This window comes from Plectropomus leopardus, chromosome 11 (genome assembly GCF_026936395.1).
Source record: "Plectropomus leopardus strain MGB_pleo_1.0 chromosome 11, ASM2693639v1, whole genome shotgun sequence".
NCBI classification, from domain to species: domain Eukaryota; kingdom Metazoa; phylum Chordata; class Actinopteri; order Perciformes; family Serranidae; genus Plectropomus; species Plectropomus leopardus.
In genome coordinates this window covers 7257831-7282110 of record NC_142186.1, presented here as the reverse complement: position 1 = coordinate 7282110, position 24280 = coordinate 7257831, and the positions used below count along the sequence as shown (strand labels likewise).

At 39.1% G+C, this 24280-nt stretch overlaps 2 protein-coding genes across 2 annotated transcripts; one reads left to right on the top strand and one right to left on the bottom strand.

Moving 5' to 3' along the window:
• Positions 1-586: 586 nt before the first annotated feature.
• Positions 587-6528, top strand: dcstamp (dendrocyte expressed seven transmembrane protein). Its single transcript, XM_042490781.2, has 4 exons — positions 587-733; positions 3047-4094; positions 4179-4511; positions 5230-6528. The coding sequence occupies exons 1-4, from the start codon at positions 720-722 to the stop codon at positions 5287-5289; spliced, it is 1455 nt and encodes a 484-aa protein (XP_042346715.2). The 5' UTR covers positions 587-719; the 3' UTR covers positions 5290-6528.
• Positions 6529-8857: 2329 nt separating this feature from the next.
• dpys (dihydropyrimidinase) lies at positions 8858-24064 on the bottom strand. The gene is made up of 9 exons (XM_042490488.2): positions 23701-24064; positions 21798-21956; positions 21419-21598; positions 19230-19419; positions 18877-19033; positions 17279-17420; positions 16189-16331; positions 11437-11644; positions 8858-9424 (listed from the first exon to the last, which is right to left on the bottom strand). Exons 1-9 carry the CDS (start codon positions 23950-23952, stop codon positions 9365-9367), a joined length of 1491 nt encoding a protein of 496 aa, XP_042346422.2. The 5' UTR covers positions 23953-24064; the 3' UTR covers positions 8858-9364.
• Between the last annotated feature and the right edge of the window lie 216 nt (positions 24065-24280).

The following is a 24280-nucleotide window of genomic DNA, read 5'->3' as shown; positions in this document are numbered from 1 at the left end:
TATTCTTAAAAGGGTGCTACAGTGAGCTTGTTAGCCTGCTGGAAGTTATGTACCTTTTTATGAGGCCTCTCCCATTGCCATGCCCGCATTAGCCAACAGAGTGCTCCAGTGATAAATTGAACACAAAAGTTAGCATCGCCCTGGTTCCCTTATCAAATAGCCTACAGGATTTTTCAACTGGATTTTAGGTCATCACAGAATATAAACTCTGTAAAATTCATGATACTGACACACGTTGATCAGCAAGACCATCATCACAAGTTAACACCACTTTTATGATTTTTTAAAATGTAAATGCATTTGTTCAAAGTAAACACTGGAGTTTGCTTACAAATGAACTACACCATCTCATTTAGCCCCTTGTTAGCAACTGTCTTTTTTTAAAAAACATATAGAAGTTTTAAAATTCACCAGTGTAGAAATAACCGATGTATTTTATGTTGTAGAATAAAACACAAAAGTCTCTTAAACTTGTCTTCAGCTTAAGCTCCAAAACCCTGGATACTACAATTCCCATAATGCAATCCGATTAAGCTGCATTACAGGACTCAATTCAACCATGACCTGAGGTCATGGGTCATGTTCTTAGACATACAAACGACCATGTAGCGTATTCAAACTGTGATACAGTCATCTTTATAAACGAAGCGCAGGTGTGAGTGTTTCAGAGAGCCATTTATCAGGAAGGTTTTTTTTTTTTAAACTTAACCATTAATGAAATGGACGCAGTCAGGTAAGACAATCATTCTGTAACAGGTTTTACACTTTATTGTGAAAAGGGCAAGAGGTAACTTAACAAGTATCACAATGTAATTAAGCATAGCTCTCCTGTTTGAAACACGAGTTGAGTCACAAGACAGACTAGCTGAGCTGTGGTTTAGCTTCAAACGTACAGACGTGTACTGTAGCTAAGTTAGTTAGCTAGTAAACTTTGTCTGTTAGCCAGCCAAATTTGCAGGATTCACTAGTTTTGTGACATGTTTAATTTGTTAAATTGTCTTTTGAATTACCTTTCAAACGTTTCTGTATGATAAATATGGTTAATATAACAAGACTAGGAGTCTTTAGTCAGTGGTGCTTTGAGCTAAACGCTAACACTAGCATGCTAACACGGCAATGCTACCGTGCTCCTGCTCAGCAAGTAGCCTAAATTATTCACAATTTCCAATAGTTGAGTGTGTTAACATGATAACAGCGCTACACAAGGACCAGCCAAAGGTGATGGGATTGTCACTTTGAACCAAACACAAACTGACAATTATTAAATTAAAATTTAAAGAGGCTTTATTGGCATGAACACAGTGAAACAGTATTGGCATTTTAGCAGTTGTTTTTAACAGGGAACAGTACAAAGCAAGCACAGCAACTATATTAACAACAGTATATAATGCAGACTGAGCTTCAGGACGTCAGTAAAAATAAAAAATAAAAAAACAAAACAATAAGAATGATGAGAATGCAAACAATTAAATAGTAATAGTAATAATACTGGCAATGGTAATAGTAAACTCTCTCTCTCTGTGTGTGTGTGTGTGTGTGTGTGTGTGTGTGTGTGTCATTCAGTCACTCACTGTTTCTCAGACTGTGACAGGTGAAGACATATTCTGCAGCCAGTCTGCAGCTCTCTATGTGTTCGCCCAGCAGGACTGGTAATATGCTTATGTGGATGATGTGGTCAAAATTAGGATGTTTGTATTTGAATTTGGGGAAATATTTTGTTTGGACTGGCAGGAGTTTTGAACATTCTGTAGGAAGTGCAGCTCTGTCACAGTTTTGTCTTGCTTGTACTGCTGGCAGAAGCGCTCCTCTTTAGGGAACCATGGTTGTTTGTATTGGTCTGTGTCGATGGCCAGCTCATGCTCACTGAGCCTGCGCTTTGTCAGGGTGGTTCTGTGTTTAATGTCAGTTAATGTGGTCAGGTAATCTACCATAGTATTCTGTCTGTTTAGGGCCAGATAACATTGCATTTTGCTTTGTGTTTTAGTCTGTTTTGTTTCTGGTGTGTTATAATTTTGTTGACTCTGATTGGTTTGTTCTCAGACTGGTCCTGGAGCAGAACAGAGTCAGAAAGAAAGGGCATTGTGGTGATAGGAGTGGGGTTCACTGTTTTTTAGATGAAGCCAATATTTGGTTGCTTTTTTCTGAATATTGATGTATAAGGGGAATTGGCCTACGAGTTCATGATTTTTCAGTGTACCTGCAAGATACTTTGTCATGACTCTAATTTCAGAATCTTTACTGGCTGTTTGTCCAATTGGGCCCAATTCTGGTAGGAGAGAGGATGCCACAGCTCACTACCATAGAGGAGCATTGGTGATGGATTCAGATCATTTGAACCTTCATCCTCAGAGCTATGCAGCTGGCATGGCTATCAAGGAATTCTCATTGTTTGTCACATAGGTGAGGTAATTCCTAATTGGTGCTGTGTTGAGTAAAATTATAAAGCAACAAATTATGTGTTTTCAAAGATCACAAACACTTTTTCATAAGAACCTTTTCGGTATGAAGCAGCTGACCTCAAAACCCTGTTAACAATATGAAGTTATTATTTTCCCTGTTGAAAATCTCAATTCTTTGAAAGCAGCTCTCGTTTCATAAATGTAACTTTGATTTTTAAAGAACAATCCAAAAACTTATTTAGATGACAATATTACATAACATTAGAAATCCAAACTCTTATGTTTCCTTATTGCTGTAAAGAAGAGGTATCTCTACTGCCAAAGTATTTTAGAGCTTTTATCAGGTTTACTGAATGAATTAAGGTGTATACAGCAGGTAATCCTAATTTATTCATAAATACTGGTTTACAGCCTTGAAATCCTCAAGTCTCACACACTGTCAAAATTCAGCCTCGTTTGGGCTCTCGGTTTGCTTCTGCTTTTGGTTAAAAAATAGGGATGACTGAGAAATGACAAATGACTGAGGTTTGAGGCCACAGAAGAGTTCCTGTTTCAGCTGTATTTAAGCAGACTGTCAACTACTTGCATGAGAACAGATGTCCAGATCTACACAAGAGATTTGTACTTTTTTCACCTTCCACTTCCAGGATGCTAATTGCGTGGATTGCGTTAAAAAAGAGCCTCGAGGATATCAGTTATCTGGCTGTGGATGTTTTCATAACTGGTCAAAGGGATGACTTCCCAAGAACTCTCATCTTCCTCATCACCTGTAGCTTCTCCAGCCTCCTGCTCAGCTCCCTGCTTCTCCTGTACCTCCTCTTCACCCTCAACTATGAGCTAGCAGTGGCTGGAGGGATCGCCGGGTGCTTTGGGACACTACTAACAGTTGCTCTCTTCCTATCAAAGAGAGTAAGGTGCTTTGGGACTCTATTTGTGATCTCTATTTTCATGAAGAAGAGTCGCAACTTGCTCCTGACTGCTGGGACAAGTTTAGTGGTTCTCAGAAATATCCGCAACACCTTGGAGAACCTCACAGGCCTGGTCAGGAGTATGATCTGCAACCTGAAGGCCAAGAAAGCAGCCATCATCGCTCCATTCAGTAACTATGTCAATATGTTAAAGTGGCTGGGAAACATTCTCAAGGGGGTTACAGACTTTGGGGTGGTGAACCTCGACTCCAAACTGAAGGTGTCACCGAGACTGGAATCTGAAAAATTGAGGGGGAAACTCGCTGAAGCAGAGCAGACGCTGAACAACACCGTGAAGTATGTGCAGTCCGTTATGAATACAGTCTCCTCTGTGACCGATAAGATGTTTCCTGCCATCAGCTTCCTGGTGCTCATGATGTTTATAGCACTGCACATAAAAAAATACTGCAATGACATGAAATACCAAAACAGGTTCGTCAGCAGCAGGTTTGTTCGTTTTGATGAGAAGCAGAAGGAGGAAGGGAAGCCCCATGTCCTCCCCCTCACACCAAAGGAAGAGAAGATGTACACCGTTGTCCCCTCCACCCGCCCCACTTCCAAAGAGGGGAGAGCTATGCTGAAATTTGGTGTCCCGGTTGTGTCCCATTTTGTAGCTTGGGTCATATTTATAACCTTGGATGCCTTATTGTACTGCTTCGTCGATATTGTAACAACGAAACTATCGGAGCTGGAACCTTTCCATGTCCCGCTGCTAATGAGTATCAAAGTAAGTATGCTTGTGACCTACTGATATGTTTCTACTTTTATAGTATTTGGCCGCAACTGAATATTCATGCTTGTGTCTTCTCAGGGGATTGCAACTTTGATAGGTATACCATTTGCTGAGGAAAACCATCAAAAAGACTTCTCCTACTCTGTGACCCTGTTTGAGAAGCAGTGTCTTCCTAAACCCAAACTGCTGCTCTATGACTCTGTAGTCCCTTTGGCTGCCATCCTGCTCGCCCTGCTCGTTATGTCTCTGATGGCCGCCAAAGTGGCCCAGCTCAGGCTGATGGTCTGCGAGCAATTCTTCTCCACCGCCGCAGAGGAGAGAGTGCAATACCTCCACACCAAGATCCTGAAGAAGAGATTGAAATGGAGGAAGGAGGAAAACAACAAGTGCCTCACATCACTCTGTTCTAAGGTATGAATCGCTGTGTATCACTTGTTAAATTGGTAAAACTCTATGTTTACACTGTACAGTGGTATACACTGTACAATTTTGGGCTGTCTCAGACTTAAGATAACCATTGTGAAAGAAACGTGGCACTATGCTGCACAGTGAAAGAGGTTCAAGGATGGCCGTCTTGCTATTCAAGACCGCCTGGGATAAAATTCTGACAGTGTCAGAAATTTGGGATCTCATTGTGAGACTGCTGTTATGGCCTACATCTACTGACCAACCAATAGAAATGCAGCATGAAATGATGCACTGATCAGCACGACACTGCTAAATGCTGGTAGATGTTATGAAATACTTACCTCTAGCTCTCGTTGCAAAGTTGGCATGCAAGGCTGGCCTCTTTTCCCGTGTCATGACTGCATCCACATTCTCCTCATCTTCAGACTTTTTTAGCAAGTGCTTTATTTGTATGTTTACATTTCACTCTTAATGCGACAGCGGTGTAGATGGATGACATACGCCAACAGCGATTTGTTTATGCGTCTTGACATCAATGGATGTAGGTCTTAGCCTACAATTCAGTAGCTGATGTCATTGTACAGTCTGCATACATCAAACTCGATGTCATAGCCATGCTTGTTACGACACAGTGTAGCTTGCGCTGAACTTTTATGATTGCAAAAATCTCACAATCTGCAGGTAGCTTTATCCACAAGGCTAATTTGTTTTGTCTTTGCAGGCACATTTCTGGTGCCCGCTGCTCTTCAGGCCAAAGGAAGTTCCACAAAGTGTCGTGTGAAGTTCTTTCAACTGCATGAATTTTTTATTCTGTGAATAACAAAGCATAAGCCAACACACTGCATCATTGTGCTGCACTGTTTAAGAATCTGATCAAGGCTTTTTGATCCTGTTGATGATAATATTCCGTTAAAATAAGCTGCTTTCCATTATTCTCAATGATACTGGTAACAACTGATTTATCAGTTCAGACTGATGTTGTAGATGGTTTCAAAGCAAGTCCCCCGGTAGTTGTTTCCGACAAGGATCAAGAATAGGCCCTCTGATAATTATACTGAAATAATATTTATTTCCCTACTCACTGTTGAAACTGCTGTGCCATCAGTTCTACCTCTACAGATCTACAGTGGCCCTGAGAGCTCAACACACTTCAAATTAAGAAAGCACATGTAAATAGACACAACAAAAGCAAATTAAGAAGCATCTTCACTGACTTGACAACTCACACAAACATCAATTTGAGGACACATGCACAGCATTAATAAAAAGTGCTGCAAAGAATCTCACAACAATGCAGACACTGTTTCCAGGGGACTCTAAAATGTGATGCACAAGGCTGGGACAAGCAGCACTTGTTGTTGTTGTTTTTGGATAATAAATTTTTTGAAGTCGGCTATCCACAATTGGTGATAGAATATGACCAAAGTTTTTTCTGGCTTATTTGAACATTGTGATGGCATGACTAATATATTATTGCGGATATTTTAAGTTGACCTGGCCTTAGCCTTTTGCTAATTGTTATATCTCAATCATACTGTATGTCCCCAATGACATACTGCTGATTTCAATAACTTCATAAGCCACATAAGCAACAACAAATGTCCTTGCCATTTTAGTGCTCCCTGGAGTTGTCACTACTAATACTATACTCTATACTCAGTTGTCATATTTGCATAGATGATATTTCATTTGCTTGTGTTGTGCTTATTTGTGTGTTTCTAAGTCATTTGCAGTGTGTTGAGCTCTCAGGACCTCTGTGCAAATAAGACCTCCAGGTTACAGTCTTTCCTGATGAGCTACAGACCTCTTTACAGATAACAGATAACAGAGACAGACTGCTTTATGAATTCTTCATACCAACTCTGAACAGGGGAACAGAACTAAGCACCTCACAGCTTGAATTAAAAAAAATGACTTCTTTGTGTGAGTAATTGTCTCCTTTGTCATGTTTTGTCAATGTATTTTTTAACTATGTATATAGAGACTTTTTATATTCCATGGAATAAAAATCCAATAAATACACTGCACCTCACTGATTGTCTCTACCTGTGTCATTGTCATTCAGCATGCTGTAGTATTTAATTGAGTTATGTCACATTACATAACTGGTCATTCTGCCTATTGACAATAATGGTAACCATGGCGAATATGATGAAACATTTTCACATTTATTAAAGACAACCAATCACAGAGCATAAATGAAGAGGTTATCATTTAGGTCAATTTATCTTTAATAAGCTCTCAGCAACTACGACATTACATCACAATCATTATATAAGAAAGCAGATGACAGTATTCTCAGATAAATCGACCCCAAACTGTGACCATAGTTCCCAAGATAACAGGATATACCATATACAGTATGGTGTGCCACTGAACTAAATATATTAACAATATATTAAATCTCATAAAAGTTCTAGGCTTGTTGGAGGCTTTGAAATGAACATCTTGTGTCTTATAATTTACTTCACCTCTAATTTAAGTATACAGTTATAGATTCATAATGACAGCAGTGAATATTATTATTTGTAAGCTCTCAGAATATGTCTTAGATAACCGATTTAGCACCAATCAGCTTCCAATAACGTATCATACAGAGGCAGGCTTCTATATTTTACCTCTGTGTGTAATGCTCCCCTGCAGACTGTGAAACAGTGCTAGTTGCTTACATAATCGAAGACAGATGTCCCCTACATGTGCAGGGAACAGCGCTGTCCTCTTTTCACTTATGCACTGTCGCTGTTCATTAACATCGCGCAGGTGTTAGAAAGAGTTACTCTTTTTTTTAAACATTGTGGCATCGTTCTTCTTACTTTCTGTACACTCGCTCTCATTTCAGTGCTTTCATCTCTCTCACTTCCTTCCCTCATCAATTTTTCATCAATTTGCCTGTTTTTGTTATGATATTATATTATATGATAATATTGGCAGTAGAGGAACAATATCAAAATCAATCTAAAATAAATAGTTTATGTGAGTTAATTCTCAGAATTCTGGCCAACTCGTCAAATACTGATACATGGTCAGTGGCTCTACACGTCAAACCACGAGACTCTTGGTGACTATCCAGCATCAGTTTTTGATGCTCAGGGAAGGTGTGTCAATTTACGCTTGTTAGCTGCATTGTGTCTTTTCAAAACAAACTTCTCTTTTCACAGGAAATGTACAATTTCTACTTATTAAATACATAAAGTCTCTTTAAAACGAACTTGTGTGTCAGTGTTTGACACTGAGGGCCACTGACCAAGCATTAATGTTTGACAAGCTGTTAGGGGGACCGGATTGGTTGCTCAGGAGGTAGAACAGGTCATGCATTTACCTGAAGATAAGAGTTTCAATCCCTGACTCCTCCAGTTTGCATCGTAACTATCCTTGGTCAAGATACTGAACACCGAATTATGAGTGTGTGAATGTTTCGGTGAGCAGGTGGCACCTAGTTTGGTAGCCTCACCCATCAGTGTATGAAAGTGGCATGTGGTGTAAAAGTGCTTTGAGTGCTTGGAGGACTAGAAAGGGCAAGTCCATTACTATTACCATTACCAAACCTCAAGTTGCTCTGAGTGAGCAGACAAGAGCTTGCAAAACATAAAGTTGAAATAAAATAATGTGCAGCTAATTATTTTTTTAAAGCAGTGACCTTTAAATTAATAGTTTTCCCAACGCTACTAATGGTTTGACTTAAAAATATATTTGCATTTCTGAGTGGAGTTATGTTAATTCAATATTTAATATGAATCATTACCTGTGTTTTCAAAAAAGCTGAATCAACATTAAAACATTTCCAGTGTTTTGCTTCTCATCATTTACTACTTATGAACTACAATTACAATCTATAAAAGCCTCAGATACTCAGTCTCGACTGTACAATCCCACACCACCTCTTCCACTGTCAGAGACAAGAGGAAGGAAGTGGTACAGCTCAAGGATGAGTAGGCCTTCTGTGACTCACACGCTGCCACTGACCCGTGTGGCAACCTGATAAGCTCACATTATGTCTCAACTGGCCCTGCGGCATAATACCACGCCAGCATGCCAGCCCAATAGGAAGCTGCCACATGATGCTCGGTGACAGCCGCAGACCTTTTTTACCACGGCAAGGAATGAATGCAGTCCATACATGGGCATAGATGGAGCGTGTATGATAATGTGCAATCCTGCTGAATATGCTAATACAAGTCAATGTGGGTCAACAAAGTAAATCTTTATACTTTCACGCATGCCAGTGCATTTTAATGAATATTTCATCAAAGGGAGCGATGCTTTTGGGTGAGAAACATCAGTCTTGTTACTAATGGCAACAAAAATTTAGGAAAAAAACAGGGAAAATAACTGGATCAGCCATAACTAAAGCCATTTAAATTTTTTTTTTAATTCCACAGTCACCACAATAATATGCACAAATAAAAAAAGTGATGAAACGGCCTTTTTTGCCTGAACATGCCACATTTTTTTATACTATGAAATCGTGCATAAGCTCTTTTTTCATTCCCTACAGTGAGTAACTTGATTGCATAATGTATGTTAGAGCAAATATCGTTTTCAGCAGCACAGTGGGTTGTACTAACCTGTGTACTGAACATAGCTGACCTGGAAACCTCACACAGTTGAACAAATGTAACAAAGGTATTATCTGCCAACAGAACATTGACCTAAGTGTTGATCAGAGTTGACCTGCACACAGTGATTTGAATGATTGAATAATGTATATAAGACTTGCATAAATCTGGAGAAATCATCCAGAGCGGGTTAATCAGTAAGACAGCATTCAGTTGTTTTGGCTTTGGTATAACTTTTTGGTTGTAATGGAGGCACACAGCTGGAGAATCAAAGTGCCTTTAATGTTTCAGGACAGTTGTTCATAGAGAAATTATTTCACCTTCATAGGGCTTTCTGATCACAGCTGTAGGTTGCCCCACCTGCAGGACAAATACAAAGCAGAAAGAAAGGTTAAGTGACCTTTGTGTACAGAACAGTACCTCATCGAATCTGGCTGCTCCAAATTCAACATAAATCTGAGTTTCAGTCTTCTGTGAGGTGCTTCACACATAACGGCCGTGACACACCAAGCCGATGGTCGGCTGTCCGCTTAAGTTGGGCTAACAGCGAGCATGCAAGGCCCTCATTGCCAAGGTGCATCCTGCACCATCCCCCCTTGTTGGCTTTTTTTTTTTTTTTTTTCCGCAATTTATCATGTTGAATCAATAGCGGCATCAATAAATGAAATCACTCTGCTTGGCCACTAAGCGCGGTGCACAAGAGGAGAAATGGAAGTTAAAAATGCAAGAAAATGACTGAAGTAAAGAGGGAGAGAGGTTGAAACAAACTTGTTAGCCTATATATGGTAAGATTGCTTTTCCTCTGCCACTGAGTCCATACGCAGAAACTGGGTTGTGTTGTTGTTAACTGCCGTGCAGTGAATGTGCTTTGTTCTTTCTACATTTCATTGTGTTGTTAATGTACTAACTGGCTAACTGGCGTAACAGCGGTCTTACGGTTTTCCATTTTCAATGACTGCTATAGACGACCACCATCTGCTGATGTATGTTCATGTGCAATCTTTTGGCCCAGACACACACGAGGCGACACAGCAGGGGGCTTTTGTGACGTTAGTTCTCTGATGTCACTTTGGTGTATCTTGGCCTTAAGCAGCATCTCTGCTTATGAACACATTTAATCCTAGCTCTAGAGTTGGATAGTTAGCTGTGTTGAAATCACTCCCTCAAGGACTCCATCAAAGATCTGTAGTAAAGACAGTTTGATTAGAAGGTCGAAACCACTCTTAAATCTGTACAGTAAGCTTGTTTGCATTTCCTATGATAGCGAAGGCATGACCCACCCAACTCTCCCTCTGATTGGTTAATTGTCACAGTCTGTGCCCTGACTTCTTCAGACTTTTGGGATAACTAGTCTGGTGTACAAGACTCATTTAAGTTGCCTTTATTAGTTACTCTGTCTTTGTTTTCACTTGGTCAGATCATTGTTGAGAACACTGTGTTTTCTGGATTTTGAGTTTTAGTTGTGTGCTCCCCTGCTGTGTTCCTGTGCTGCCTCTCCCTGCTTTACTCATCTACACACCTGTCCTGCATCAGCCTCGTTACTTTCTCCCAGCCAATCAGCTCCCTGAGCACTTCATCTGCTTGACAGTCTAGTTTATATTTAATGGTGTGTTCATTTGGTTTTATGTTTAGTGTTGTTTAAAACATAAGTCTGTTTAAATGCAACCCTTGTGGTATTTACAACCTCATAAGTGGAAATTCAGTAGAAGCTTCTAGTACCCGAGTACTCTGACATTTTCAGAAATAGTGCAGGCCAAGGCCAAGGACTTTTCAGCGAATGGTGAGTGAATATGTTGTAATTTGAATTGTATAGAGTTGTTCTTTATAATTCTATAATATGTGTGAGGAAAATGTTGATATTCCCAGTGGTCTCATCTTTCTCCTGTGACACTTTGCCTTTGCATTTCCCGCATTACGTGATTCGCTCACTAGCTTGCTAAGCTGCTAGCTTCAGTGGATTCTAGACTTTGGCATTCAGTCTTTTTGAGTTTGTGTTGCCTGTTGTCTCCTGCATTTGGGTCCACCTGCTCTGCTTTACATGACACTAATACTCATTGCCTTTGTAGGGTGGGTTGGTTAGGTTGGTAAGGTGTAGGCAAGATGACTGAGATTGGTCAAGCAGAGTAGGGTTAGGGTGAAATTATTATTAATTATAGTAGCTTTAGCAAAAAATTTAATTAATGAGTTTTTCACATTCTTTTGGTAGTATAGTATATGTTGTCTCATTGTCTTGGCCTTTTTTAAAATTTCAAATAATCACGCTCAACTTTGGTACTCAGATAAAGTAGTTGAGCTGCAAATGCGCATCAAACAGAACTGACAGACTTTAAAATTGTGTGTTATTTTCGAGTCATGAAATATGGTTGACTGACCTGATCCCTTTGCTTGACTCTTTTGTAAACAAATTCAGAGAAGGGCTGTCTGTGGATGAATTTGCCATGCCCTGGGGACACCTTCAACCGCCCATCCTCATAGACCACTTTTCCTCTGGAGATGGTGACGACAGGGACACCATGACACTCCATGCCCTCGAAGATGTTGTAGTCCAGAGCCTGATGGTGAGTCTTGGCTGATATCTTCCTACAAAGACATAAAGATAGCTGCAGGTAAACAGTAACTGAAAATTTTAGGAAACATGCAACTCTTATGGTGAGTGCAGTAGTCACAGCTTGCTTTCTGAATACCATGGCGATAAAAAGAAAACATAAAGGTATTGTGAAATTTTAATGTTTTAATCTGTAACAGATTGAATCAGGCCAAGATGTACTCATACACAGCATTGAGTTACTGCACCATACTTAGTTTGCCGTAAAAAGCAATATAATGTAAATGTATTATTTACAACTTGTGCTCGTGTGGTGCTCTCTCTCATTAAAGGCTGGAGTGGGAAAAGGAATGAGTTTTGATGAAGAGACATGAGACAGGCACCCAGACAAATTATGCATTGCTGCAGAAGTTTATATTGGCAGAAATGAACCTGATTTAAATAATTTATCTACAAGCACTCATGGTAAATGTATCTATGGCTGGAATGGATTTATTCAACATTTACGTAAAACTCATAGCCTAAAACTCTTGCTTGTTCTGCACTATGCTCATGCTACGATCTCTCTCCAATCACATGTAACCAGAGTGAATGAAACCAAATACTGTTTTATGATATTTGTACTTTACATGTGTATTATCACGCCTTGTGTATTTCCACTGCACTGCATTTCACAGGGAAATGTTGTAGTTTAATCCACTCATTTTGACATCTATATTTACCAGTTAGCTTATATCTTTTCACTATCTATCTATCTATCTATCTATCTATCTATCTATCTATCTATCTATTTGGTGCAAGGCAGGTAGCATACAGTGGGTATTTTATACTGTAAGCAGCTGCTTACTGCAGCTGACAACAACGCCAAAAGTGGTGAGAATGAACCAAAACTGAAGTATTGATGTAAAACCACAACAATGGGCAGAAAGGCACAAAAGAATTGATTTATATTCATCTTTGTCCATCCCAAGTGACACTGCGCTGGCAGTCATGTGATCCCAAAATGATTGAATTAAATACAGAACGTGCGTACTTCCACCACTGCATGTAGGTACTAATAGTGGAAAAATATAGAAAATCATTTGGAGGGAAAACCAATTACAACACTTCATAGTAAAATAATGAAATACTCTTCACATTACAGATTGATGGTGTCTAACAAGTAAATCCCATCTGAGTGAAAAGCCTAAAACAGCAGGCAGCAGGGAAATAAGTCTGACTCAGCCAGTTAAACACACTGAATATCTTTTTCTTTTCCTTTCCCCATCCACACATGCACATTTCCTGCTGACTTGTGAAGCCGGACGCGATGCCCAGTGTGCACTGACAAAAACAAGATGCATCCTCATTATTCAAGTCCCCCAATAACGAGACACAAGGCAATTGACTGAACTTCCTAGGCGTTTCTGGTTATGTAACCATTTGTGGCCCCTGGTCCCGGATGTTATGAAGCGACACTTGCGCTGAGGGGCAATTAATTACAAAGTTTCACAGATGAATTCACTGCTGCAGCGATCAAACACGAGGCGCTGTCATGCTTGAAAGGTATTATAACATCAGCAGACACGTAGTGAAGACAGTGCACAAACACAGTGAAACAAACAGGTGATGTCCGAGGATGATGGACCTGAGAGGACTGAAAAACTGTCAATTCCCCCACAGTAAGAATTGTAAAAGTGTCATACAAGCTTTTTCAGTGTTACCAGTGAATTAATTCACAGCAAATTACACCGACTTTAATGCGTTCTTCTCCAATTCACATGAGCGGATAGTGACTTCCCTGAGGGGCTCAGCCCCAGATTCTCCAGCAAACGGAGCAGTGCAGTGCCAATCTGGGTTATATAAGACTTAGTGTGCTACAGTACGCAAGCTACTGGATGCAGACTGTCCTCTCTGCATGTGCTCTACAGAGCAGCATACTGTCCTCTGCTCTACATCAGGGACTTTAGAGAGTGAGAATTATGAGAGAATAGACGCCTTATGATATTCTGAGCCAGTTAAAAATAGTCTTAACATTCTTAATGTTCTTAACGTTGTGTGTTTTATCTACTATGATAAATGGTTTAGCTCCCACGCGAAATATTCGTCATCTTTAAGATCCTCACCATGATCCACCAGCATCATCCCACTGATGCTGCAGTGCACATCTTAAGTAAAATAACCAAAAATGGAAAACAATGAATCATTCCAACGGTCGTTCTTAAAGACAAATGTGATTCACATGCAAATGTGTACTGCTTTAATTAGCAGCTGTAGATAAATGATGATGACAAACCCTGACTTCTGGATAGAGCACAATCGGTGTGTGTTAAGGTGGCATAAGATGAAAGATACATCACTTTTTTTTTTAGTTGCCTACTATAATTGTGTCTTGCATGCTTTATTGCTAACCTTCATAACACGTATCTTATTCAACCCAGTGCTTGACACCCTGGAGACATGCTTTCAAGCCTGCCCAGTGTTTCAGCAGGAACATCTGCAGCCTGTATCTGCAGCAGCTGCTGATACTTCGGCTAGAAATAGTTAACTTGACCCTTTGAGACCTACTGGGCTGTTGCCAATCCCCGCTAACATTCCTGTTCTTAAGAGGCTGGAGCGGGCTGAGCTTTAAAGATATTACTGTGTCATATGAAACTAGAAGACCTAAGGAATCAAGACATACCAACCAGGAAGAGGGCTAAAAAAAGGTTTCAAATTTTGGTGAAATTAGGTGTGGGAAAATCAGCAAGACCATATTGACAGTGGCACTATGCCGTTTTGGGAAAAACAATGTAGGCCTAGTTTTTGTATACACAATAAATTTGTTCTTTTGGTTTGTTGTATTTGAATTAGGGCTGACAAATGCTTATTTTTTAAATAGAGATTAATCACATAATGTCAGTAGTTAATCATGATTAATCGCATGTTTTCACTTCCATTATTTTGCATTATAAAACAGTTATGAAGACCACACTGACAAAGTAAAGCAATTCTTACCAGATTGTCTTGATTAGGAATCAACTGACAGCAAAAAATAGCATGGGACTAGAATAAAGTGGGCATTTCTGTAAAGGAGAGACAAATGGGTACCCACAGAATCCATTTTCTTTCAGATATCTTGAGGTCAGAGGCCAAGGGACCCCTGTGAAATGAATATATATATATATATATGTATATACACATACATGATATATACATATACATATACATACATGATATATATACATATACATACATATATATATATATATACACACACACACATATATATATATATATATAATTTCCCGATTAACGTGTTACCGCTGCCCTAATTTGTATTTATTTCTACATACTGAGGTATCTAAAACAGGAATTACATAGCCCTGTTTTATTAATGTGTGAAGATTTTAGTCCCCATAGAGGCCATTTCATAGTAGTTGGGCTATTTCTTTGAAACTGACGTGACTGTATAAAATGACCTATTGTGGTCTCTAGAATCATCATATCCTTGTAAACAATAACAATAAGGGGCTTTCTGAGCAGTTTCCAGAACAGAAGTGCTCGCCATCCAGTCACTGTCAAATGCAATTCTGAGAGAAATCTCCAAATTGTTAAAAGTTTTTGGTACAAAATCACATCATGGACCTTTCTGTGGTGTTCCTCAAGGGTTCATAGTATGTCCTTTTTTCTTCAGGCTTTTTGGAAAACTGTTCTTAGTGTATAAGACCCATTTAAGTTGCCTTTGTTAGTCAGTCTGTCGTTGTTTTCACTTGGTCTGCTTATTAATAAGATGTATGTGTTTTCTTAGATTTTCAGTTTTAGTTTACTGTGTTTTTCCCTCCTGTGCTCCTGAGTTATCTATCCTTCGTTTACCATCTACACACCTGCCCTGCATTATCCTCGTTAGTCCTTCTCTGCTCCTCAGTTTCTCCCAGCCAATCAGCTCCCTGCCTGTTCCTCTGCCTCATCACCTTATTCCCCCCAGCTGAGCTTCTCCGTCCTTTCCACCTGCACTTCATCCCTTCGTCAGTCTAGTTTGTATTTAAGTCCTGTTTTTTTTTGTTCAGTCTTTATTGGATCATAGTTTTGGTCGTGTGAAATTCAGTTGCTGTTGTTTTAGATTAGGGAGTGATCTTTTTGTGTTCCTGTTGTCTCCTGCATTTGGATCCACTTGCTCTGCATTACATGACACATGGTGTCTTAATGGCTTTACTTTATCACAAAACCTATGAAACATGCGGTATCAATGCAAAAATTGTGGCAATAGCACATGAAACAGCATAGGCATGGCCATCACATATTTTGCATCAAAATGTTCTTAGCCCTTATACACTCCAACGTTGAAGGTTTGAATAGGCATCTAATCATAACACAATGTTGTTGTTTATGACTAGAAAAATTTTGAACACAGTGCTGAGCTGCGTCTTAAATTGATCCTCAGGTTCCTTGCCTCCCACAAAAAAACCCAAAAATCAAACCACAAAAATGGGTCAATGCGGATGTCAGAGGGTTAATACTGAGAGATAAGAGAGCATACAGAATGTGCGTTGGAGTCGTACATATTTGAAACTGAAAAGTGAACTCCCATACTGATGCATGGCGGGGGTCTGGTCCTCACCTTGTCATCTTGGGGTCCCATATAACCACATCAGCATCCGAGTTCTTGGCGATACGGCCTTTCTGTGGGAAGAAGTTGAAGATTTTTGCTGCGTTGCTGCTGGTGACAGCTACAAATCGATTCTCGTCCATTTTGCCACTGTGCTGAGGGGACGAAACACACAAAGAAGCCAGTTTGAGTAAGGGGGCCTCAGTGAATGACAAGAAAATACAGAATTAGCAGGCAAAAAGGTCAGCATGTCACTGCAGATGCAAGCAACTCATTTCTGCCAAAATATAATCTAATGTGTGATTTGTAAGCACTGTTGAACGTGCTTAATCCTACCAGTGGCCTTGGGGCAGCAGGGCTGAAACACAAGCGTCTTCACAACAACAGTGAGAAAATGCTACACCGGCTTTCTGCATCATTCTGCAGCTATGAGAGTTTATTGCCTCTTCTGTATGTGGTGTAGATAGACAGGCATACTTGATTTTTTAGTGAAAATAAAATGAGAAGAGTAGAACAAATTTATTTATAAAAGCCTATCATGTGCAGGAGACGGGTGCAAGGTCACATTGACTCTAACCTTTGTCCACAAAAATCTAATCAGTTCATCAGTCCAAGTCAGTGTTTGTGCCAAATTTGAAGAAATTCCCTCAAGGTGTTCTTAAGATATTGTGTTCACAAGAATGAGACGGACAGACAACCCAGCCTCGGCTATCGCTGGTGCCAAGGCATAAATATGTACAATGGACCCCTGCCTACGGTTGTTTTATTACATACAGAGGACCCCAAGGCAGCTTGAAAGGGGCCCCTGTGGGAGCCTTACAATGTTATGCCTAAGTGCTGCATATTCCCCCAATTATTTGGCCTTCATACACGATGACTAATCAGCCTTATATTCATCACAATATAAAGTATCAAGCTGATGTAAGAAACATGCAAACATGGGCTTTTAAGCACATTTTAATTTATGTTGTCGTTGGCTTGATTTCATGCATCTTTTTATTCAGCCCACTGCCACATCAGTGTATACTGCATAATTTCATGGATGATGCACGAAGGCTGCGTTGTAACCTTTAATAGCACAAGCACCACCACATGCACGTACCACCCCTTTCTCCCAGATAACAGACATCCTGTCCTCCACTCCATTCACGCCATTTGGTATCTTGGTGAAGTCGTCTTTGCCGAGAGCCTTCTGGCACATGGAGAAGGTGCAGTTGTCCGTCCCTGTCACACTCAGGTCATCGCTAGCACATATGATGGATAGATACATGTGTGGATGAATGACAGGATTTATGCCAAAATGAATTGATACAGATACAAAACAAATACTAGTTGTTAAATCATCACTGAAGCAAAGTGAATATGCAAATTAGAGCATTAACGTAAATTCTGTCAGCATCTCTTCCTCTGTCACCCTTCTCCTGAAATTAATTTTCATGTTAGTGGAATGCAGCTCGTTAGGTCATATTGCAATTAATGTATGAAATGACTGAATTAACATTTGTTCATTCTGATTGGCTCATTGATCACATTCTGCTATTTAAAATCCTCGGGTTTCCAGCAGAGCAGTTGGCAGCATTTTGACAGCAGCAGCGCTCTGTCCTGAGCTGATAAGAGTTCTAAGTTGAGATTTTCACTCACATCCTTTTACATGTAGCTAAAGTGTAAAGGTTTAAATTCCAGTTTATTTTGTGTCAGTTTGTTTCCATAAATCCCATTTACATAGATCAATGGTTTCCTTTTTCTTTTTTTACTACTTGTGACCTGTTTTCACAGGGTGCATCTATGAGTTTTAAGTGCAATCAAAGATTGATATTTTTTCAGACTTTGACATTAACAACAATAGTAATCTTTAGAGGCCTTAGGTTGAGAAATTAGAGCCTAAAGTATTAACAGAAAAAAAGTATAGTTTTGACAAATGTTTGAAAGGTAGACATAATTGTGCTGTAAAGCATCTTTTGTCTTTATTTCCTGCTGTAACAATAATCTGTTTGTTACTGTTATACTCCTCCTGTATCTCCATCAAGAAACTTAAGACTTATTTACAAATGCACTATGTCAGCATGTGTGATTTTGTTACTTTTTTCCATATTTTTTTATAAATCATAACTTAATGATTGATAATCTTCTAGAAAATGCTGTGTTTTTTTATCAGAATATTATTATTACTTTTTAAATTTACACTACTTCAATGTAGTCATAAAACCCTGAGATACATCTAAATTGTTGTCTCCCTTGTGTTCGTGAAAAAAACCCGAATATCATAATATTAATTTTAAAAATTCACCTGTGAAATGTGAAAAAAACAACAACATTTTGCCAGGTGATTTTTTTTTTCTGCCAGAATTATTTTTAACTGCCTTTTTGTCATCTGTAAAAACATGAAAAAAAAAAAAGGTTTGGCTTGGTTTGGGCTTTTTTTGGTGGGATCTTTTTTTCAACGAGTCTGTTGTTGTAAAACTAATTTTGGCCACAAGAGGCTGAAATGCACCACCACCCCATTTTCTCAGTTTTACTAGACTCATATTTTGTTGCAGGAGACTTTTGATCTCTCCATGCACTCTAAACACAAGGCATATATTTATATGTTGCTTTACATTACTTTACAAAAACCACTTGCTGCCAAGCACTCATACTATATTACAGAGCACACTAATCTGTTATGACCTTACTGGTTGCTGAAGTTTCAGTTGTACCTACTTGGCCAGTAGGTCCATGAGGTACCCAGGGGTGCTGGGGTCAGGTCTGAGGGGAGGACCCATGACAAAGCCAGCACCATGACCCCAGTCTTTGTCCCAGTAGTGAGTACCGTCGGTGCCCAGTCCAGCTGCAATGGGCTCCCCAAAAACCACACGCCCTGTAGAAAGAGAGAAAAATACTCCCACAAAATAGCTGCTGAATTAATTTAACTTTTCTCTTTTTTTAATTAAAAGGAAAACACATTAAATTCCAGGACCAAATATGAAAACTGATATTGGTTCTGTCCTTTAAAAGGCCATCATCTCTCAACCTTGCCCTATTCTAACAGCAGGGGGCAGCAAGCCCACACTCACCATCTCTGCGGGCATTGGACACCACCTTGGCAGCAGATTTGCTCATGACATGGACCACATAGAGAGGGCAATTGACAGCGTTGGCGATAGTGATGGCTCGCTGGGTGGCCTCAGCCTCCACGTCCTCTGGCCGACACATCTCATGGCCTTCTGGCCCTGTGATGCCCAGAGACAGCATCTTCTTAGACCCCTGTCGAGTCGCAGCGGGGACAGGGACAACAAGGCAGCAGAAAGGTTAGAGGAGATGAAGGGAGAATAACAGCTCAGTATCTGTCCAGGCACAGACGACCACAATATAATTACCACAGCTGTAACTTAACTAATGTTGCAAGGAGCATTAAAAAACATGCACCAGTCAGTTAAGGCAGTCCTTAAAGACATGTTAACCTTTGTGTGTTAAAATTACTTCCTGATTGTTTAGGGTCCATAAACACTGTATGTTTATAAAAGATAATAATTATGAAATTATTTTGTTTCCCATTTTCTTCTGACCATTGTGAAACCCAATATGTGAAAGTTATTTAATTGGTGACCCCTCTCTTTGTCACAAACATAATTTATGTAATTGTTCAAACTTATAAATATGGAAATATGGAAATGACAACAAAGTAACAAATAAGGGAATATTTTACAATTAGACATTATATGTGCAGCATCAACAAAAAGATATTCATTTTGAGAAAATGTCATTCACAGACATGGAAATCTACACTATGAATGTATTAAACAGCGAAATAATTTCATGTTTTAAGTCAGCTGGACCAAAGATTGGCTTTCTGTTGTGAAACAGTTAAAAAAAACTCCAATAACAAAAATCATAATACCTAATCGGGATTTGGGAGGAGTATCGCTGCATAAAAAGTGCTGTCAGCAGAATATGGAAAAAACTGCATTTAATCTTTTTTTTTTTTGACAGCTGGAAAACTAAACAGAAGAAATGCATTATATACTGTAGCAGACTTCTAAAATGTGTTATCTGTTCAAAATCATGTCAATAGGTACTACTCATGAAATTAGGAAAAGTCATGAGCTATCAGGCTGTACTGATTTGTCTATGAGGGCCCAAAAAAAGCCAAAAGGAACACGTAGGTTACAACAAAAATGAATGCTTACTCCACCTTTATCACGTCCCCCAGTGACAGTGCTAGTCATATGTTCCTGACCATAAGAGACCCACATTTCACTTTTTAAACATTTGCTGCCTCCTAGTGGGGAATTGTTGTTATGACTTTTGAAAAAAAAAAGGAATTGCAAAATGCAAACACGTCAGAGAAATACTGACCTGGTCAAACCAGAAAAAAGGCTCTGGAGCCAGCACATCTGCATGAAAGAGCACATCCTATTACACTGGTGCTACTCTAACTATCTGTGGTGAAAAAGACTTTTGAATCTTGTAGTCCTGAATCCTTCAGGTTAAACATTTGCTGAAGTGGACATTGGACAGAGCATAAGCTGCTTTTGTTATGTCATGAGTTTGCTTGCCTTTACATTTACTCTAATGGCTACTACAGACAGTGTCAGTAGACCTTGAATCATCTGGAACATACAAGAACTCATGTGTTTTACATTTTAAAATGCAATTTTTGCATTTCTATTACAGAATAGCACTGAATTTTTATTATTTGTGCCAAATCCTCTATACGTCTATGACATTTAGCAGGTGGTTGCATGAAGACACACTTGGCTACCATCAGGGTTAATCATAAACCCATCATTTTTTCTGGACTTTGGTGTGTTTACACATAGGCATTTGTTAAATGACATAACCCCCTGACCCTGATAAAGAGGGCAGCAATACACATACCTCTCTAGCCATGAGGTTATTACAACTGTTGATGTTCAGATTTGAGCTTCATGGTCCTTTTTCATGCAAATAAGAATGAATGAACAGTTCCTATCAAATTCTAAATATATACCATTATGCTTTAGCTTAAAAAAAATGTTTTAAAAAAGGGAAACTTTATGAATGAAAGTGAAAAGTGTTGTTTTGTTACACTCCTTACTAACACATCATTTGTACTTTAAATAGTATATATCAGCAGGTCAGTATCTTAATAGTGGAAATCACAAACAGTATAACAAAAATGGGGGGAAAACAATCACCTCAATACAAGCAACTTCTTCATACTGTTGGTTTCCAGTAATTCACTTTAGTTATTGAACAGATTATCACATTAGCTCATACTAACCTCTGCAATCAGGTCTCCGTTCTCAGCATGCACCTGAGCTATCGCTCCGATCTTCTTACACTGAGAAAAGGCAGCAAACAGCTCAGAGTCCGGCAGCATGAACAGACCTTTATAGGCCATAAACATCTTAAAGGAATTGACCCCCTTGTCTTTGGTAATCATCTGCATCTCTTCTTTGACCTGAAGATGAAAAAAGTTTGGAGACATACATGGAGGAATAAATCTGAGTAATTTTGAATCTCATAAATTGTATCACTCTGAAAAAGAGGAGAGAAATATTTGAAACTGGCGCCTTCAACATGATACAATTAGACACTTTATTTGACATTTTAATTCTTAACAGACTAGTGTGAGTTGCCATTTTTTAGAACTGGCAAACCTTGTCACTCCACCATGTGACGGCGACATGTAGCGAATAGTCGCAGCACACTTTGGGGTCCGCCTTCTTTCGCCAACAGTCGAAGGCTTCCAGGAGTGACTTGCCTCTTTGGGGGATGACAAAGTCCATGATCATGGTGGTCCCTCCTGCTAGAGCGGCCTGATGAAACACAAACATTACTCCATAGGTGGAAGTTAAAGATTTACTTTAGTTAGCCCTGTGACATAATGACCTATGACCTCTATGACCTAAGTGAAGCTAATGATGTTAGGTTTATAACAGAAGTTGATTCAGAATGCTCAGCATTATGGAGAGGGTAGTTTAAGGTGTTGTTCAGTCTGTGTTGGTGAGAACATGTTGCTACATGTTTATTTTGTTTCCCTTTGCCACATAGTGACATCTTGCCGTGCTGTGACTGATGCACTCAGACTCTCTGTTAGCTGCTCCGCTTCGCCCTGACACCTCAATTACAACACTTCTGATTGTCACACTACTAGTAAAACTGATTCAAACTGCTAATTAGTATTTGATTAATTATGACTCACTTGTAAAGAAGCATGTTAAACTGCAATGTACAAGGTGTGGCCAAAATAACACATACACAAGGAGCAGTGGAGTTTTTTTATTTTTTAATATTATGTTTTCTTAATAATACTCACTTGCTGTTCAAGTTTCTTTGTTCAAAGAGATAATTCCACACCAGATTACGTGTGTGCACCTCTTTTGCCATAAATCTAAGTTAAGTCAGCCGTGTTCAGAATCCACTTCTAGTTACAGCCTTCAAAATAAAACACCAACTTGCACATCTAATTGAAGATAAATAAGGCAAGTTAAATTAGCACCATGAACTATAAAATATTTTTAACAATTCACAGGTGTTACAGTAAGAGGTGTTTACTACAGTGGCAGCAAAGTTGATCCACTGCAAATTCTTAGACACCAAAAATTAATTACGCTTATTAATAAGGCAATGTGGAAAGTCTGGTTATTGTAGCATGCAGTGGTGGAAAGTAACTAAGCACATGTAATTAAAGTACTGTCAAACTCAAAAATGATCATGCACTGACCAGGAAAATACAGAAAAAGACCACAAAGATACAACAAAAGACTAAAAAGAAATGCAAAGAAACTACAAAGAGTGAAAAAAACAACCTACAGAGATTCAGACAAAATGCAATTAACATTTCAGAGGAACTATCATGATGTGTTGGGTGACACACTGTATTTACAGTGGTGTGCATAAGACTGACATGACACTTGTCATGAACATGAGGGAGTCTTTTTGTATCACTGTTGTGCCTTTAGGTCACAGAGTATTTTTAAACTGTGGTATTAGTACTTGCACTCAAAGCTTTTGATAAAATATTTCTGGTAGCTTGTACTCTGCAGTGGTCAAATGTAGCTGCCAGTTTATGCTGATGTGACAGACTCAGCCAATGCAAGGTGATGATAATGATGCTACTGCTGTTATAGGGCGAATCGGCTTTGTAACTTTAAAAAAGATATACATGACAACATAAATAATAAGAAAAAAAATAAAAGGTAGTGAAAATCAATACAGTGTTTAATGTGGAGGCATCACCCCTTCACTTCTGTTATTATTCTGTTTGTCTAACTTGACGCACTTGAATATGATAAAAATACATGAATAATAATAATAATATTCATTTGTACATCACCTTTTATACATAAAATGCAGCTAAAAGTACTTTACATGTGCGAGTGTTAAAAATTAAAACATAATATATAGAAATGTACATATTTATAAATGAAACTAAGTAAATAGATAAAATAAGAATAAAATAAAAATTAAATTAAATTTCTGAACATGAATATATTAATGAATATGTGAGGAGCCCGTTATTTTCTATCTGATGATACCATGCAAGTCAAACATGTGTACCTTGGTGCCGATATAGAAGTCGTCCACAGCCTTGGTACCCATGAACTCAAACTCCATGTGTGTGTGCGTGTCGATGCCTCCTGGGATCACCAGTTTGTCGGTGGCATCGATGACTCGCACCCCCGCTGGGGTCTTAAGATTCAGTCCAACTTCAACAATTTTCCCATTCTCTATGTAGACGTCGCTGATCACGGAACACTCTTCATTCACAACTTTACCTCCTTTTATCAAGATCCCGCTGGGCTCTGCCATCCCTGCTGTGCACAACTGAGACAGGGCTTCAATTCAATTAAAAGAAAAAAAGGCAGATTTTTCTGAAAACTGGAGAGACTGCAGCGATCTGACACTCGTCTGTGTGTGCTGTCAGTGTGGTCAGGAGCTTTTATAAAGGTATAATGGCCAGCTCCAAAGTTCATGTAAGATAGGGAGATCCACAGATGTGCACTGGTGATTATTTAACTCCTGCAGTGTAGAATAGTTTCCTCTGTGAGACACCTCACAGTCCTCCTCACTGGCCTCCCATTTGTATGAAACACTAGAGAAGAAAGAAGTCTAAATCTAATTCTATGGCTATGGCTTC

What these genes read in the sequence shown, in the direction of transcription:
- dpys (XM_042490488.2), bottom strand. Translation starts at nt 23,952, where the DNA reads ATGGCAGAGCCCAGCGGGATCTTGATAAAAGGAGGTAAAGTTGTGAAT. An exon ending in ACTTCTATATCGGCACCAAG is followed by an intron (nt 21,957 to 23,700) that starts GTACACATGTTT and finishes GTGTTTCATCAG; the next exon opens with GCCGCTCTAGCAGGAGGGAC. An exon ending in GTCCAATGCCCGCAGAGATG is followed by an intron (nt 19,034 to 19,229) that starts GTGAGTGTGGGC and finishes CTCTTTCTACAG; the next exon opens with GGCGTGTGGTTTTTGGGGAG.
- dcstamp (XM_042490781.2), top strand. An exon ending in CGCTGCTAATGAGTATCAAA is followed by an intron (nt 4,095 to 4,178) that starts GTAAGTATGCTT and finishes GTGTCTTCTCAG; the next exon opens with GGGATTGCAACTTTGATAGG. An exon ending in TCACATCACTCTGTTCTAAG is followed by an intron (nt 4,512 to 5,229) that starts GTATGAATCGCT and finishes TTGTCTTTGCAG; the next exon opens with GCACATTTCTGGTGCCCGCT.